General features: G+C 39.4%; 1 protein-coding gene across 3 annotated transcripts in view; it reads left to right on the top strand.

The window, feature by feature from the left end:
* specc1 (sperm antigen with calponin homology and coiled-coil domains 1) overlaps positions 1–16,959 on the top strand; it is a 64,539-nt gene that overhangs the window by 35,258 nt on the left and 12,322 nt on the right. For all 3 annotated transcript variants that reach the window (XM_026327950.2, XM_026327951.1, XM_026327948.2), the window contains exons 7-12: positions 1,026–1,201; positions 5,229–5,392; positions 6,127–6,227; positions 6,323–6,398; positions 6,860–7,004; positions 8,841–8,943. In XM_026327950.2, the coding sequence (XP_026183735.1) occupies positions 1,026–1,201; positions 5,229–5,392; positions 6,127–6,227; positions 6,323–6,398; positions 6,860–7,004; positions 8,841–8,943 (765 nt within the window). The remainder of the gene's footprint in view (positions 1–1,025; positions 1,202–5,228; positions 5,393–6,126; positions 6,228–6,322; positions 6,399–6,859; positions 7,005–8,840; positions 8,944–16,959) is intronic.

The following is a 16,959-nucleotide window of genomic DNA, read 5'->3' as shown; positions in this document are numbered from 1 at the left end:
TTGAGCAGGGCTTATTTCATGGAACAGAAGCAGTGAATTTCTGTGAAACTATGAAATGATGGGGGAAATATAATAGAGTATAGATAGAGACATGTGGATTGTTTCAGTTGTGGTTTGAAACGTTGACAGCTGGCACAGAGGGTTGTATGCCTTTTTCTGCCCTGACCATCTTCTTAAGCAGCCTTGCTCATTCCAGCTGGTGTGAATTAGGGACACTCAAATGATAGATTTTTGGTGAAGCACTTTTAAGTTCAGGACAATATACTCCCCCAATATTCAGCTCATTTTTGTCCTGTCTTTTTACCAAAATGTTTGACCTTGGAGGCATCTTTCTACTGTGTATTGTTTCAGTAGCACTGGGGAACCTGCAGGTTGGCTGTTCAACAATGGCAGGGATTTTTTCTGTGGTGTGACCATTGCATCTGTTTAATGGTTTTCTTTATAACAGCTATCTGTTGGAACTTCATTTTATTATTTTTCTTTTGTATAGTAGTACTGTAGATGTTGAAAACAATTTGAAAAGACAAAAAGTTTAAAAAATGGATCCAATACCAGCTTTTAATGTAGTAGCCATGTAGTCAAAAACAAATCAGTACTGAATGCTTATGTTTTCTTTTCCTTTAGGGTACCGGTTGTAGGTCAGATCCAGTGAGCGTTTTCTGTTTTTTCTATGTTGAGGTGGTTCTTTCTAGCTTTTTTCCAGTTCTTTCTGAGGTTTGCTGAAATTTGGTACATGTTTTATTTCCACAATTCTCTATTTATTATTATTATTACTATTAGGAATAGATGCTGCTCTTAACAAAATTTGGATTTTGGGATAAAACAGTCATAGTTACATCAAAGTAATATCTTAGAGGTTTATATAGTTTTTAATCTAAACTGTAAATGATTTTCCAGTGTCTAACATAAATACACAATTCAGTCATTTTATTTGTCCATCAGTGATTACTGACTGCATGAATTATCTTGCATGTGTTTATATTTGCATCTACCTGTACAGTGTATATCATATTGTCTGTCTTTAGGATGAAAAAGAGGAGTGGCGGCGGTTCCAGGCAGACCTCCAGACGGCAGTGGTGGTTGCCAATGACATTAAGGTGGAGGCTCAGCAGGAGCTGCGGACAGTCCGTAGACAGTTGCAGGAGGAGCAGGATCGCAATGCCAAGCTTTCTGCAGAACTAGAGGCCCTGCAGGGAATCAGGTACCATTTCACTGTATTCCACCTTTCAGTTCCTCCCTTCCCTCAGCTCCCCTTGTTTAGCATCGGGCTGCAGATCCTTCCTCTTTAAACATGATGTGGACATGATACTGCCAGAGTTTTGCCATATCCTCATTTTAATGATATGTTCTATTTATGTGATTCAAACAGTCATACAATTTTAACTGTATCTCTTCCTTAAGAGGATTCCAATATTCCTGTCTAGTATTGTCAAACGGGATAGCTTGTGATGTAGATGTTGTTTGGTTTATATCTTCGTATTTCGCAATATTACTTGTAAAAATCCTCATAGTTTCAGAGTTTGGTTTCCTAGGATTTGGCAGACTCTGATGGTAAATGAGCAGTCTCCTGTGGTATTTTCCTCTATGTATTCTACTCCTTGAAGCTGCTTCCCTCTCTGTCTCCCTTTTCCACACTGACGATTGCACTATAGTAACATTCAAACCTTGTACTCCACAATAGACTACCCTATACTGATGACAGTCAGATTATTATTATATGAGATTATAGACATTGTGGCAGACATGCACAATGCACAGATGCTAATTTGACTATGTGTTACAACACTGCAGCCAATGTAGTGAAGCAGGACATGAGGATAGTTGGTGTGGGTGAGGAGGATAGAGAGGATAGGGTTAAATGGAGGCAGATGATTCACTGTGGCGACCCCTGAAGGTAGCAGCCCAAAGGAAAAGAAGAAGAAGTAGTTACAACACTGCAGCCAGTATAACAGTGTCCTCTCTGCACTTTTCAGTGAAAATATTCCACTGAAATATATCCTACTTTTTAAGATTTCTTGTAGTGTTGTTGCTCTGTGGCCATGCAGTATTGTGATTGATTCATTTATCAAGAGCGTTGCATTGGTTTGTGTGTAACTGTACATAAGTGTGTTTGAGCATGCAAATACCATGGTATTTTTGACAGTGTTGTCCTCTTTCATTATCATGCCAGGTCAAATACTCGTACCTGTGGCAGTCTGCTTAGATCTGCTATTATAAAGCACTCTGTGTGGCCAGTCAAGGTCAAAACCTTTAAGCTAACAAATGATTTCTGAGTCCTATTTGAAACATTTTCATTCATACTAGATCACTTCACAGTACCTCATAAGAACAGTTTTTAGTATTTAAGAAATACTATTTGGTTTAAAACCAAATATGTTTTTGTTGAAGTTCCATGTAGTACATTAACATTACTGGTTTTAGTCTATGGCTAAATCCGTGGACTTTCCCCAAGATTAGCTGTTACACTGCGTCCACTCCCCACCTCCAGCAGCTCCCTGTGATGACTATCAAAGATGTCCCTCTGACAAGCTTCCCTATGTAAAATCCAGGTGAGTTCCCTGTCCTGCCAGCCCTCTCTGTCAGCTTGCCTTTCCCTGCCCTGTGTGCTGCTGCTCACTGACCTTCCTGTCTGTGTTTGGCTTCATGTTGCTGCTTCAGCCTGCCTGACTCCTGCTGGCATTCTGTGTGCTGGCTGATTGCCCTTCAGGCATATCTTACATTTTTGATTTGGGTCGCCTGGTTCTTTAAATCTGCCCAAAAGATGTATCTGGTGCCACCTGCTGTTCTGTGAATGAATAACCCGTCTACCTTTACGGTCATAGCAGGATGGTCTGCACAGCATGACTGGACTGAATTCATGCTATGCATCATCTGCTTTAGATACATTTGCATAGCCTCTCCATCACCAGGTGATTTACTCAAATGTGACGTTATGAAAGACCTTATTAATCCAGTGACGTATGCATGGATGAGAGTCAAAAATTGCCCAGAGAGGCTGTGTTTCATAATAACAATGTCATAAAGAAATGACATGAATCTAGTTCTGCTCCACATTCATATGTAAACATTTAAACATTTAGTCTTGGCACTGTAGCTATAAAAAAGCAGTTAATCTTCCCTCTTTTCTTTTCAGAATAAGCACCGGAGCCACTTTTGATACCAAGACTGCAGTAGAAGGACACTAAAGAAGTGCCCTCCGCTTCAGCACCACATGAAGACAGTGTTATTGTTGCACTTATTAGCTTTCTGTGTTATTTAAAATGTAATCTGGGAAACAGGTCTGATTTTAAGCCACACTGACCAGTGTAGATGCAGAACACATACAGTCTCATGACAGAGTCTAGTTTCCTTTTCTCCATTTCTTTGGAACCTTAGATTATAATACTGTATTGAATGAATGTACTCTGTCATGTAACTTATGTTAAATAAATGCCATATTTGAGAGACTTTTTTAAAACTGTGCAAAGCTGCTTTGTGCCTTTTGTTTTTTTTTTTTTTTTTAGAGAAGATAGAAATTGTACATCCTGTTACAAATGTATCAAGTCAAAAAGGTAAAGGTGAAGTATGAAAACTACTGGTAACTGTTCAGCCAGTGGTAAAGCTGACACACGACACATTTGAAATGTCAGAAAATCCATATTTCAAGGCAGGAGAAACTAGGTGGCTCTTTTTCTTACTGTTTCTATATCGGTCAAATTACTTTCACTTTGTCCTCTGTTATTACTGTAAAACTAGACATTTATGTGTAAAAAAATGTTTTAAGGCTTTGTTTTTTGGTTATTGTTGGAAAACACAATGCATTGCCACATTTAGCCATTAGATGGCAGTATGGAATACACAATTCCTATAAATGGGTCACTTCTGCAATGACACACTGATATCATCTGCTTTGTTTCTGTTTGTCATTCTAAAATAAACATGGTAATGTAAATTATTTTTTCTTTCTGCCAGATAGAATAACCAGGATGATTTTGAGGTTAGCCATGCTGGCAGATGATCCAGAGCACTGCCATTAGTAGATATTAGGACTGCCACAAACACAGACAGATGTACCTCTTGTTTTTTTTGTTTTTTTTTCTCTTCTCCTCAAACCAACATAGAGGTTTATGGTCCATTTCAACTCAAAGACCAAGAAGACTGTGTTACTGGTTCCTGAATGGATTGATATTTTTATTAAATATATCCCTTAGGAAAGTTAAACATAGTCAACCACATAGACTTTGTATTTGAAACTTAAAGGTGAATCAGCTCTTCTTTCATGTTAATCGCTCTTGTAATGTATGTAACATATCAGATATTCGAATTTTGTGATGTCACTTATTTTGAAAGATATGTCACTTATCACATGGTTGATTTATTTTGTATTTGAGCCAAACTCCTACTGAAATATTCTATGTTGCTGTAGTATAATAATATGTGGTTGCAGGATCTCAGGTTCTACTTACACTCCAGCTTTTATCACAGATGTCCAGTTTGTGCATTTTTATTAAAAGCCATGTTGTTATACCAGATAATAAGGCACTGGTCCTCAAAATGTAAACATTTGCATAGGCTGAAAAAACTCTAGAAATTGGGGCAAAGATGAGAAGATAGTGTTATCGCCCATTTTTTGTCTTAGTAAAACTTAATGAACAATACAGTGAATGTCCTGTTAAGTTTTTATTCAGAGACTTAAAAAGGCTTTTTTTATGCCTGAAAAGGAACACATATACTGTAAGTGTACTGTATGCCTGTTTGACTGTCAATGGTAGGTCAATGAATAAATGAAATGTGGTAGAGTGCAGAAATTCCCTACTTCTTTGTTATTCATTTGTCATCTGCCACTATCTTTGTGTCACACTCTAAATCCCTCACTCTAGAGCCTAAAGTCCAATGTTCACAAGGGCCAATGGTTAGAAAGTGTCTTGATGATTGGCTTACTCAGATGTTCAGATTTTGTGTTCTAAATTTAGATCTGTGTATCTGCAACTGGTCATCAGTTGTTGACAGTTCTTTAGTTCAAACTTTTAACTGTGGTCACATGTTCTTGTCAATATATCTAACAAACAACTAATTTGAAAGCATTCATTCTAATCAGCAGGTAATCTCAGAAGAAAAGTGCTAAAGGGAGGGTTTTGAAAGTCCACTCCTCAGTTCACAAATGCACATGCTGTATCATCAGATTTTTCTCTGCCCAGGTGTATGTATCTATGTCTCTACACAGAAACTTTGTTCGTTTTCTTTGTTAGGTCTCAAGGTGATGAGGTGAGAGTGTCTGATTCTGATAACAACCGTCACTGGTGTGGCATCCCCATGATCCCAACCACGCCCAACGAAGCCAGCGGAGATACTGACTCAGAGCCCGGCGCTACTGTCAAATCCCTCATTAAGTCCTTTGATACTGTTGGACAAAGTGAGCACAGAGCACTTCAACACACACACACATACTCTTACAAGAAATCCCACTACATTCCTGTAACCATAAAGGGAGCAGCTGGTGAGATGTCCGGCATGGATATGTCATTTCTATGCAGCAAAGTTCTGTGCAGGCGTGTGGGATTGTTCGGCATTAAATGACCGCAGGTTAGAGGTCAGTAGCTGATACCAGTGAAAACCTAATGTGACTGTTCAAGCGGTGCTTTAAACAATAAGTATTATATATAGGCATTGTAAAAGTTGACCTTATAATCAAATAGTTGTATAGGATTACATTGTACTGTAGAGGGCTATCTGGAAAAAGTGTATAGTTAAAGAATAAGTAAATAAGACTAAGAATTTGTCCCCAAAATAAATACTATTTATGGGTACTTGACAATTGTCAATAGTGAATCAAAAAACATTTACTGTTCAAAAAGTATTTTGGTTTTAATATCTCATTATTGTTGTATGTTCATACTGCACTCACTTTATTGCCTTCGTACACTTATGTATTATCTTTGACGATACTGAAATTCTGTTGCTTCCATCCTGTGCCACTGCAGAGAGCTGCTTTAAATGTTCTTTGCACTGGACGAGCAATGCTCCCTTTACATATATATTCTCAGGCAGAATAACGGCTGCCACATACTGCACGTCTTCTCTACAGCATTCTCAGAACTACTTTTTATAGAGTTGTCAAGGGCCATTGTATATTATTTGGTCTCTCAGATGGACCAAGCCACGCACTTCAACTGCATTCCACACCAAGAAGTCCGCTGAGTGGGATCCCCGTGCGCACGGCACCTGCTGCTGCTGTCTCCCCTATCCAGGTATATGACAGTTGTTAGAAAACATGGTTTTGTTAAAGCTTAAAAAAGACTTCCTGATTATGGTATGATACTTGTACTGTTTTGTCTTCTCTTAGAGGCACTCATACATAAAGCCGCTGTCAAAGACTCTGGAGAAACGAATCAGTCGTGGAGAATTCTCTCATCCTCATGGTATGTAAGACAGAGACGGATTCAGGTTTGAGTTGTGGTGGTTTATATTCTCGTGTGTGTATTTTTCATTTAGCGGTCATATTTGACTAACGAAGGGCCTTGTGCCAGCGAAGAACTACTCAAGTCAGTGCCTTTATACGTTAGCATGGCTGATGTGATTTGTTAGTTGTCCACAAAGTGAAATGTATAGTATTTGAGCATTAACTCACTGATGAGAAATTACTTTTAAATTCACTGAGCTGTTTTTTTGCTTTCAGGTTTGTCTTTGAACAGACAACAACCCTCAGGCAGGGGATTTTAGAGTGTTTTAGTAGATTAGACTGAAAAAAGTTAGAGGGTATTGGTCCAGACAGGTAGAATCAGCAATTTTTGACAGTCATTTCTTGTACATCAAGAATGCCTGACTGACTCTTTACGTTCTAATGTGCCTCATACAACTTCCTGCATCTTTCATACTCTAGATAAATTGTCGGGCTGCGGGGAAGACCTAAAATCTAACAGCCTTATGAGGAAAAGCCCTTCCCTGGAGTCCGTAATCAAAACCCCGGCCTCGCTCAGTAGCCGCACGTCATCCTTCAGCTACAACCAAGGCAACAGCAAGCTAAGGTGGGAATACCCAAATTATTTTGTTTGGCTATGCAGTTTTCCTGTGGAACTGATGATATGTTTTGAAAGCAGGAACATGTTTGTTCTGAAATGCTAAAAGCATCTTAGCACAGATTTTTAACATAACTTGTTAATTCAGAATAGAATACAGATTCTTATCCAAGACATCAAACATTATACTGAAATTCTGTTTTCAATATTTGACTTCCAGCTAAGCGGTTTTGGAGTAGGACAGCTATTGGTGTTGAGTCAACACCGATGGTTTTAACACAGAAAATAGATAAGTGTTTGCTTATTAATAAGGAAATAAGACAGGTGTTAAACAAACATGTTTTCATCATCTGGTATTATTGGCTCTTCTGTCCCTGTGCAGACCACTCCTGCCTGTGTACACTCAAAAATGACTCATTGTGGCACTTACATTCATTAGCCTTATGAACACATGCTACTGCAAGGTTTCATTTGAGGTGACTCAGTGTTCAGGTTTACATTTGTGTTGGCACAGTGAGACAGTGAAGTTGGTTGAAGCAGTCAAATACAGGACAACACCCTCAGTGTCAACCAAGCGATTGTTGACATTAATAAAGACTACATCCATGCAGTCTTAAAGTGTTGTATAAATAAACATTAAGGCTGTCTGTCCAACCTCATCTTCTCCTCCTCTAGTGCCCAGACATTATTGTGCTTTCTGCTCATTATGGGCACTCAGTATTTTATAGTGGTGCAATAAATTGCTCAAGATCACACACACAGCCATAGATGTGTGTAAATGCTCTTGCATATTAACTTATTTTCCTGTGACTACTGTAAATGTGCATGCACACCTTCAATCAAAAATTCTCTAATAAACACCAGCATGTTCTAAGGATCCAATCTAGCTGCTGAGTCAGATAAATACACACACTCTCCATCTGTGCAAAATTTCTTTGGACAGGATCTTGTTGCTGCTGGCCTTCTTACGTGACGTGTGAAATGTTGACTATGTTCAGAGCAGTGACCGTGTCTTGTGGTCTTCCCATGGCCTCAGCTACAGCACAAACCCCAGGGAGCAGACCCTCCGAAAAATGCCACAGATTTAATCAGTCTCTTGTAATTTCTATTTTATCTCTCTTGTGCATTGTAACCGTGTAGCCCGTATACTGTTAGTGAGAGTTGCTTTTCAGAGAGGGAACATTTGGGAATTAGATAAACTATGCAGCAAAATAAAGGAGTATGAAACCTCTTAGTAGTATTGTACATGCTACAGCATTTGGACCATTATTTGACATCATCTTCTTTTCCTCTTTATGTTTCTATAGCCACACTATGAAGTTACAGCCGTAATATTAATGCTACTTATATGTTATTTTAAAGCAAGAAAACCTTTGCTGTCATTATGTGGGAAATATTTAATGAACAGTTTACCTGATGGTCTTATTATAATCATTTGAATGTGGTGATGTTTATTTTACAGCTCTTTTCTCTCTGGAGTGCAAATTATTTTGATCTAAAAATTTATATTTACAAATAGAGAGAAGTACAAATCTGAGGTCCCTGTAGGATTCCTACATTCATTGTAAAAATTCATGTCCTTTTTACATCAATACCAACAATGAACCAGTTTCCTATACAGCGAAATTGTTTTTACAGAGTATTTTCATCTTGGAAATGCTTGCACAGAAGAACACAGTCTTACGCTATGCTATGAGACCAACAAAACGTAAATGTCTATGTGCATGCAAGTTTATCGGTGTCGTGGTGTAATCAAACACAAGCCTTATCATATCACAGACGACATACTGTAACTCTCCCTGTCTCTGTCTCTCTCCTTGTGTGATTGCGGTTCCCTGGTGACAGTGTGGAAAGAAAGGACCCCTTGGCTGCACTGGCGCGGGAGTATGGAGGATCTAAGAGAAACGCTCTACTGAAGTGGTGCCAGAAGAAAACAGAAGGCTATCCGGTAGGGATCACAGGCCAGAGTTCTTGCTCAAGTACAGGGCAGGCTCGTTCACTTTCGCACCCTGTTTTTCTCTCTACAGCTTTTATTTCACTCCCATACTCTCCAGGTTTTCATTTAAAAGTGAGATGACAGCTCCTCTCCATCCCCAATTTATATTGCATGGATGCAGTATTGGTGTGTCTGTGCCCTCAGGTTCAGTAGTTATTTCTTTTTTTCAGCCATCACTGAGGTATTAGACTGTAGTAGCACATTACTGTTTGCAGACACCATTCCCCCACCTGTCACCTTAGTGTAATGGAAACAATGAAGCAAAGCACTTAGTGTTATAGACATGTTGGATTCATACATGTGTGTATTTATATGTCCAGCTTGTTTTTATGCATGTCCATTTGTGTATGCATTGTTATTGTGTTGTGTTCCCATCTGTGTTTCCTGTGTCCATGGAGCCAAGTACTGACAATCACCTGGCTTATCTGCTCTCCTAATACCCAGTTTAAGTAGCCCATTAAACCCAGTGTGATTAGAGATTTGCCCCTGTAATCTTCATGTTTGTCTGCCAGCATGCCAGCTAGCAAATGCTAAAACTCTTAGCAGCACACAGACTGGTCCTAGCCTGCAAACTCCAGTTTAGGAGGAAGAGGTCATTAAAGCCCTCCCCATTCTGATAGAAGCTTAATTAGAGTTATAAACATAAATTAGTTTTTGTCCTGTTTAGTGTCAGTCTAACAGCAACTAACCCTAGCTTGACACATATAACAGGGCACAGGTGGTGATAACTGCTAAAAATAGACCCAGCTTTTCCCAGTGATAAATGGTCGGAATAACTGAGTTGTAAGATCAATAACTTTGCTTGAGTGCTGCTCAGTGAACTTTGAGTCACCCTCCTTTCATCTGAAATTTGGTGTTTGATAGTTACACGGCACATGTTGATAAAACACACAGCAGATCCTCTGTGGTGGAAACATCTGACCAGATGAGATAAAATTTCAGTTCACCAACAGTCAGATATCTGTCTGATAAGACGTTGGACCTGTATACAGAGTGTTGTGGCTCAAATAACAGACCGTTTTGACAAGTGTTTGGGCAGCCAGCATGTATTTAAAGACTCTGGAAGGTTACTGCTTTAGTGCAAATAATTATCTAATTATCTAATTAAAGCTTTAGTACAGATTTCTAATTTTATGACTAAAGCTTTAGTACAATTTTCTAATTACCGTTTTAGTAATTATTTCTAATTATCTAATTCAAGCTTTAATACAAATTTCTAATTATCTAATTAAAACTTTTGTATTAATTCTAATAATCTAATTAAAGCTTCAGTACTAATTTCTAATTAGGTAATTAAAGCTTTAGTGCTAATATTTAATTTTCTAATTACTGTTTTAGTACTAATTTCTAATTATGTAATTAAAGCTTTAGTATTAATTTTCAATTATCTAATTAATGCTTTAGTACTAATTTCTAATTTTCTAATTACTCCTCATTTCTGCCAGACTGTCCACCAGTGTGTAAAAAGTTAGATTTAGAAAAGGCTAAACAAAGTCACTCACGCCTTCAGTCAGTTCACCCTCGTGAGAGTAACACTGCACCCTCCCTGTGCAAACTGAGTATCTGGACCATGTAAAAGTCCTAAATTCGCTAGTGAAACTAATACCACATTGAAAACTACACTTACTGTGTCATTATAACACAGAATGTAAATTATATATTTTGAGTTATTTTAAATAATTTGTCAGGTATTTTGCAGTCATTTGCAATAACTGAAAATGTTTCAACCATTTTAATAAAGCAGAAATCTCATATTTCAGAAATTGGAACAAGAAAAGTTTTTGCATTTTCTTTGCAAGTCTTACATCATTATTAGATTATTCAATAATCAATAATATCAGTATCAAATCAATATTATAGATACTCTAATGTGTAATAATTATTTTAATGTTCTAGCTGGTCAATGTGGAGATCATTTTAACTGCATTATTTCTCATGTATCATAATGCATTTGTCATGTTTTGTATCTAAAATCGTATTCTTGCCCTAAGAAATGTAGAGGAGTACAGGTATAATGCAGCATATAAATATACTCGACATTCAAAAACAGTTAAGTACAATATTTGAGTAAATGTGTGGTTACTTGTGTCTAAAGTTCCAAATAGAATTTCAGATCTCAGTCTATTTCAGGACATTGGGAACAGCAACATGAAGCCTTAAAAGAGCCTCATACCTGCTGGTCTGGATTTAACTATGGGACCTATGATCCCCTCCTACAAAGAGCTTAACAACACAGTGTGATTATTTGCAAGTTATCAGGAATGCAGTAAGAAGATTGGGCTCCTAGAAGTGTTTTGGTCTGTGGCATAATCAGCCCCTTCCTGAAGAACTGTTGTTGAGTCTTGCTGTGATCTTTCATACAGTGGCAAGAAAAAGTATGTGAACCCCTTGGAATTAACTGGTTTTCTGCATTAACTAGCCATAAATTGTGATCTGGTCTTCATCTAAGTCACAGCATTACAACCACAATGTGCTTAAGCTGATAACACACAAACGTTTCTAGTTTCTCATGTCCCTCATGTTTCTGTGTATTTTCTTCAGGTGTGCCATACACCTGAACTATAACTGGACATGTCCAAAGATTTTGGAGTAGTTTGCCTGAAAAATGTCAGTGTTCAAAAATGTTGTCAGATGTCTGACTGCCCTTCACTGCATGGCCTTGACCCTAGTGATTTGTTTACTGATGTGATGAATATCTGTTACCAGAAAACTGGCAGCATTTTATATCTGTTTATCATACCAAATTTCCATGGAACATCTTAGTATTGTGTAAGCCCATAGTTACTTTCTGTGTAACTATGGGCTTACAAACTCACCGGTCGCATTCCCCACACTCCTTTGAACCCTTTAGCCCCTCCCTAAGGGTTTATCAACTTATAAAAAATTACTGGTGTCTCTCAGTTTTATTTCTAGTATTCCTTTATGATAAATGGTCTGATAAATGTTTAGTGCTTTTATCAAGTATATCACTCAATGCACTTATACACTATTTGGCCATTCACCCATTCATGCGCACACAATCAGTCGCACACTCATACATGGAACAGCCACCTGGGGCAACTTGGGGTTCAGTGTCTTGCCTGAGGACACTGTGGTAGGTGGACTAATGAAGCCAGGGATGGAACCACAAACCCTTTTATGGGTGACTTGCACTTCCACCTGAGTCACACCTGCCCCCATGTCTGTATAGTTCTTGGGGGGAGAATATAAATTTAAAGATGTATGTTGCTTTAATCTCCTAAACAGCATACAATCAAAATAAATTTACACAAAAAAATAAACTACAGAGCAGAAAAATGACTATTCAACAATGAAAGATAATAATGCTATAGGCTAATGGCCACCGTATTTCTACTGTAGGAAACTATTAAAACTTATATGATGTGGTGGATGTAGTTGTATATATGGGTGTTGGTGTGTTTGTGTGTGTGCACACGCTATTTGCGGTTACTATTGAGCATGCTCCGTCACATCTCGTCTCATCTAGGGCCGGTAGTCTGCCCCACACTGGTCTTGCCTGAGCAGTTCAGGATAGTGTCTACCTTATCCATTGACTGACTATGCCAAATGTTGAATTTATAGGGTTGCAGGGAAAGATACAACCAGACGTATCTGTTATGGTAGTTCATGGAGTAAAGCAAGTGCTATGGGATCTGTCTCCAAATCCAAACTACCTGCACAACAAGTAGAAACTTACCCTCTCCAAAGCCCACTTAATGGCCACCCTCCTTCTCTACCACAGAGTACCTCGTTTCCCTTGGTAGACGCTTGTGACTCAGGTACAGCACAGGTTGCTCATTTCCTTGAGCTATGTCTGCCTCAAGGCTCACAGCTGATGCATCCACCTGGACTAGGAACTTCTTGATGAAATCAGGACTCTTGAGAACTGGAGAAGAAAAGAGGCTTTGAGAGCTGCCTTACACTCCTCTGTCCAGTGTACAGTGTTCCTCTTGTCCTTGACAGTTAAGGCTGTGAGGGGACACAAATCTCCTGTACCACCAGGAATGACCATATGTCCTTCTTTATGCATACACAAAGGCTGTTCAGGATGGCTTCTACCTTATCCACTTAGGGTTGCACCTCCCCACCTCACAGATGGTAACCCAGATACCATGTTTCTTGCCTTGCCTCACAATTACTAATGTTGAGTGGCCTTCTGGATTTGTCCCAGGACTTCTCTCAGGTGCTGAACATACTTCTGTCAGGAGTTGCTGAATGTGGCAACATCATCGAAGTAGGCTGCACCTCAATCTGTCAACATTGGTTAGGCATCAAATTTGAAGATGGTGTTCAGCTTCCAGAAGTCAATGAAAGAGTGGATGGAACCATCTTTCTTAAAGACAGTCACTACTAGATTGCTCCATTCTGATGTTGATTTTCAGGAGTAAGGTGAGAGGGTTCTAGCTTTGCCTTCTTCATCAACTTAATACCTGTATCCACCTCCTCGTCCATGTCTACACCTAAATCTATTTTTGTTGCTTCTTATCAGGATGTTGTATTTCATATGTGACAGGGCTTGTCTTCTGCAAGATGACCTACAGATCTTGCCGTTTAGCTACCAACTTGCTAATGGAAGTGGGCAGAAGAAGGAGGACCTAGGAGAAGGAGGACCTGCTGGTCATACCGCACCTTTTGGGCCACACATATGTATACTTCTGCCTCCTCTTTTTCTTGGATAGCCAATCTCTCATTTCCAGGACAATCTGGACCACCCCTCTGTCACTGGAAGATGTCGCCATTTCCCATGTCTTCTTAAGGAAGTCTATAGATCCCAGGGACTTCCCATCCATACAACAGCTCACAGGGGGACAATCCAGTGGAAACCTGGGGAACCATCCAGTAAGCAGAAAATAGGAAAGGTAGTCATCAGTCCCAGTCTTGTCAACCACAAACTCTTGAGAATCTGGTTAAGCTGTTCCACTACCCCATCCGTCTGTGGATGCTATGGCGAGATCACTAATTGCTGGTGAAACAGCTGCATCAACTGGGAGGTCTTTCAAAAGAATACATACAGTGCCAATAAAATCATGAGCTGACATAAAGATAGGTTTTATGGAGGCCTAAATGCCTGCCCCAGGGGATTGTGTGCATCAAATGCATAATTTGTTGTCTTCAACTAGTTGGGATTACAAGACATCTGTGAGCCCTATTAGCTTCACATAGCTTCACGTCCAAAGTGCCTTCGCTACACAGTTTGTCTCCCCTTTATCAACCACTTTAGCAAACAGCAATTTTAACTGTGTACAGTATTTTCAGGTTGCACTTTTGAGCTGCAGCTGTAGGAAACCAGTATTGGTTATATGGTGTGGTGGATGTAGCTGTATGCGTGCGTGCATGCTACTCACACTTAGTGACAAGCATGCTCTGTCACATATTCTGTACAAAATGTGTGTTCACTGTATGACTATACCTTTGTACTGAGCACAAAAGAAAAGTTGATAAGTTAAAAAATCCTATCTGCATCTGAATCTGACATCTGACATGCATCTGAAATGTAGTTTGATCAAAGTGCTCTGTAACTTAGATTCGGAAGGATTTTCCCAATATATTGTGCATTTGGTGTTTTTCTCAGCAAACATTTATGAGAAGGGCTGTCATTTTCCTCTTGAGCATCCTCCCTCTGAATTCTACTATCTCCCACGAGGATTTCTGTTTTCAAGGGTGCATGCATACATACTGCATATTTCATGTGTGACATATAGTGTTCATGCATCAGTTACAGTAGGTTGAGTTCCCAACACCAGAAAATATGCATCCACAGGCCACCCTTGAGTCTTGTGACAAGCTAAAGGAAAATGTTAGAGCACACTTCCTATGTCTGGTGGGAGGTCAGATTGTTAAATTGTTATTCGTCCTCTGTCCAGATAGAAGCCACTAATTATGGGCCTAATGCCCAGAGAGGCTGACAGATCTGTCACATAGTTTGTAGCTCCAGGACAGCAACGCACATGGATTATGACTAATCCCCAAAATACAGCCACATTTGAGTTGCTTAGTTTTCTTTTCCTTCTCTCTGTCATGTTCTACGCTGATAAAGGTTAGTGAGGTTCACTTTTGTGAAAATATCCACATACACTTTGTTGCTTTTCTCTGCTGTTTACTAAGTCTAAAGAGCTGATAGCTGAACACAAATTGGTTGTTTTGTGTGGTATCACCCAGTTGTAATTGTAGGTAATCAATGGTCACTATGAAGAAGCAGCCTTGACCGTTGCTGTTCACTCTCCACCCTGTCTCTCTGACAGTGGGGTCAGGCTCACACATCATGCTCATCAGCCAGCACCAAGTCTGAAAAGCCACTGTGTGAGCCAGAACAAAGCCAAGGGGAAGTCAGCCCCATGCCAGTTGTTATTACAGTCCTATTATTGGTGGACCTCTTGGTCCAACAGCAGCCTAATTAAAGTGAAACAAAAAATGGGACCTACTGTAAGCGTGCCAGTACATTATTTTAGATGTTTAATGTTCAAGTAGCTGCTAAGGATATGGCAAAAAAAAATTGTGTGGTTAGAGCTGGACTCAAAGCCCCATGTCACAGTGTTTACTGTGATAAATAAAGAAAGGAGAAGGATATTTTCCTGTGATTAGCACAAGGGAGGCTGTGTGGATGTGGATGTGGATCTGTGAACCGCTAACACAGTTAGAGAAAGAAAATGGAAGCGTGGCAAAGGACATGCATGTAAACACACACACACATGAAGGATGTGTGCGCTATCACCATGGAGAAGAGCCCCTGAGGGACAGTGTGGTGTTTTTACCTACCAGCTGCCTCTATACCCCACTAATGCACAGGTCCAGATTTGTGTTAAACTCTCAGCGGAGGATGAGATGTGAGTCTGACAGGCTCCATCGCACTTCACATGTCAGATTCTGGGAAGCAAAGATCGATCAACGAAGACCTTAAGCTGCCTCTGATTTTCTCTGCCCTGTGGGAGAAACTGAAGGGGCCTCTGACAGGAAATTAGTATTCACATGGGATCCTGTGCACGTCAGCACTGGACTGGACACAAGACTTGAAACACAAAACTGCTTTTGTACAACTTCTGTTCACACTGGTTTTCAAGGCAGTTTGGAAGATCTGACTCTAAAGAGCAGGTTGCTCAATGGGCTGCGCTGGTAATTTTGCGTTTCCTGTGTGTACACCTTTTTCCTTCTCTCTCTCAAAACTTTACATTGCTTGAATGGACATTGTGGTTTGACCAGACTAGGAAATGCAGTCACAACTTAAGATTTTATTTATTTTATGTCAAAACTTTAACATACACTAGGAATCCTATTAACTTATTTGGAAAATAAGCTGTTCCCTTGTTTTCATAAGCAAAATGCCTACTGTCTGTTTACACTGTTTGAAAAGCAAAGGCTTTCTTGAATGTCTGGTCTGTTAGAAAATACTTGCCTCCCACTGTATATTTATCAGGCCCTTTGATGTCTTAATTTAGGATAGCTCCGGACACTTTTTCAACCTTTTTTTTCTCAATTAACCATAAAAGCCAAACAAAAATAAATGTGCTGTTTGTTCAAGATGGGAACAATGAGCAAAGACTCTGAACATTAGGCTCAGCTGGGCCTGACAGAGCAGAGCTCATCCGGCCTTGTCTGGGAAACTCACACACAGACACACACACAGAGACACACAGACACACACACACAAAGCCATTGAAGAGACAGGAATGGACCCCTTGGTGAGTGTGGAATGGAGGTCAGACATCGAGGAGTTGAAGAGGGTTCAAAGAATAACCATTATTGTAAGTTCTAATAATCTAGGATTAACAGTAACGGTGCTGAGAGTGAGATCATCAGTGTAAAATAACAGATTATAAGTGATGACAGCTCCAGGGCCCCAATATTTTAAATGATTGTCATCATTGTGGAGCTATACATACATACATATATACATACACGTGTTATATTCCATTCATTTGAAGTTAGATACAAAAAGACCTAGATGTGCAAAAACTATGTATCCCTTTTAAA

This window comes from Mastacembelus armatus, chromosome 14, assembly GCF_900324485.2.
Source record: "Mastacembelus armatus chromosome 14, fMasArm1.2, whole genome shotgun sequence".
Classification (NCBI taxonomy): Eukaryota; Metazoa; Chordata; class Actinopteri; order Synbranchiformes; family Mastacembelidae; genus Mastacembelus; species Mastacembelus armatus.
Note: the sequence above shows the minus strand (reverse complement) of the source record. Positions and strands in the feature narration are given on the sequence as shown.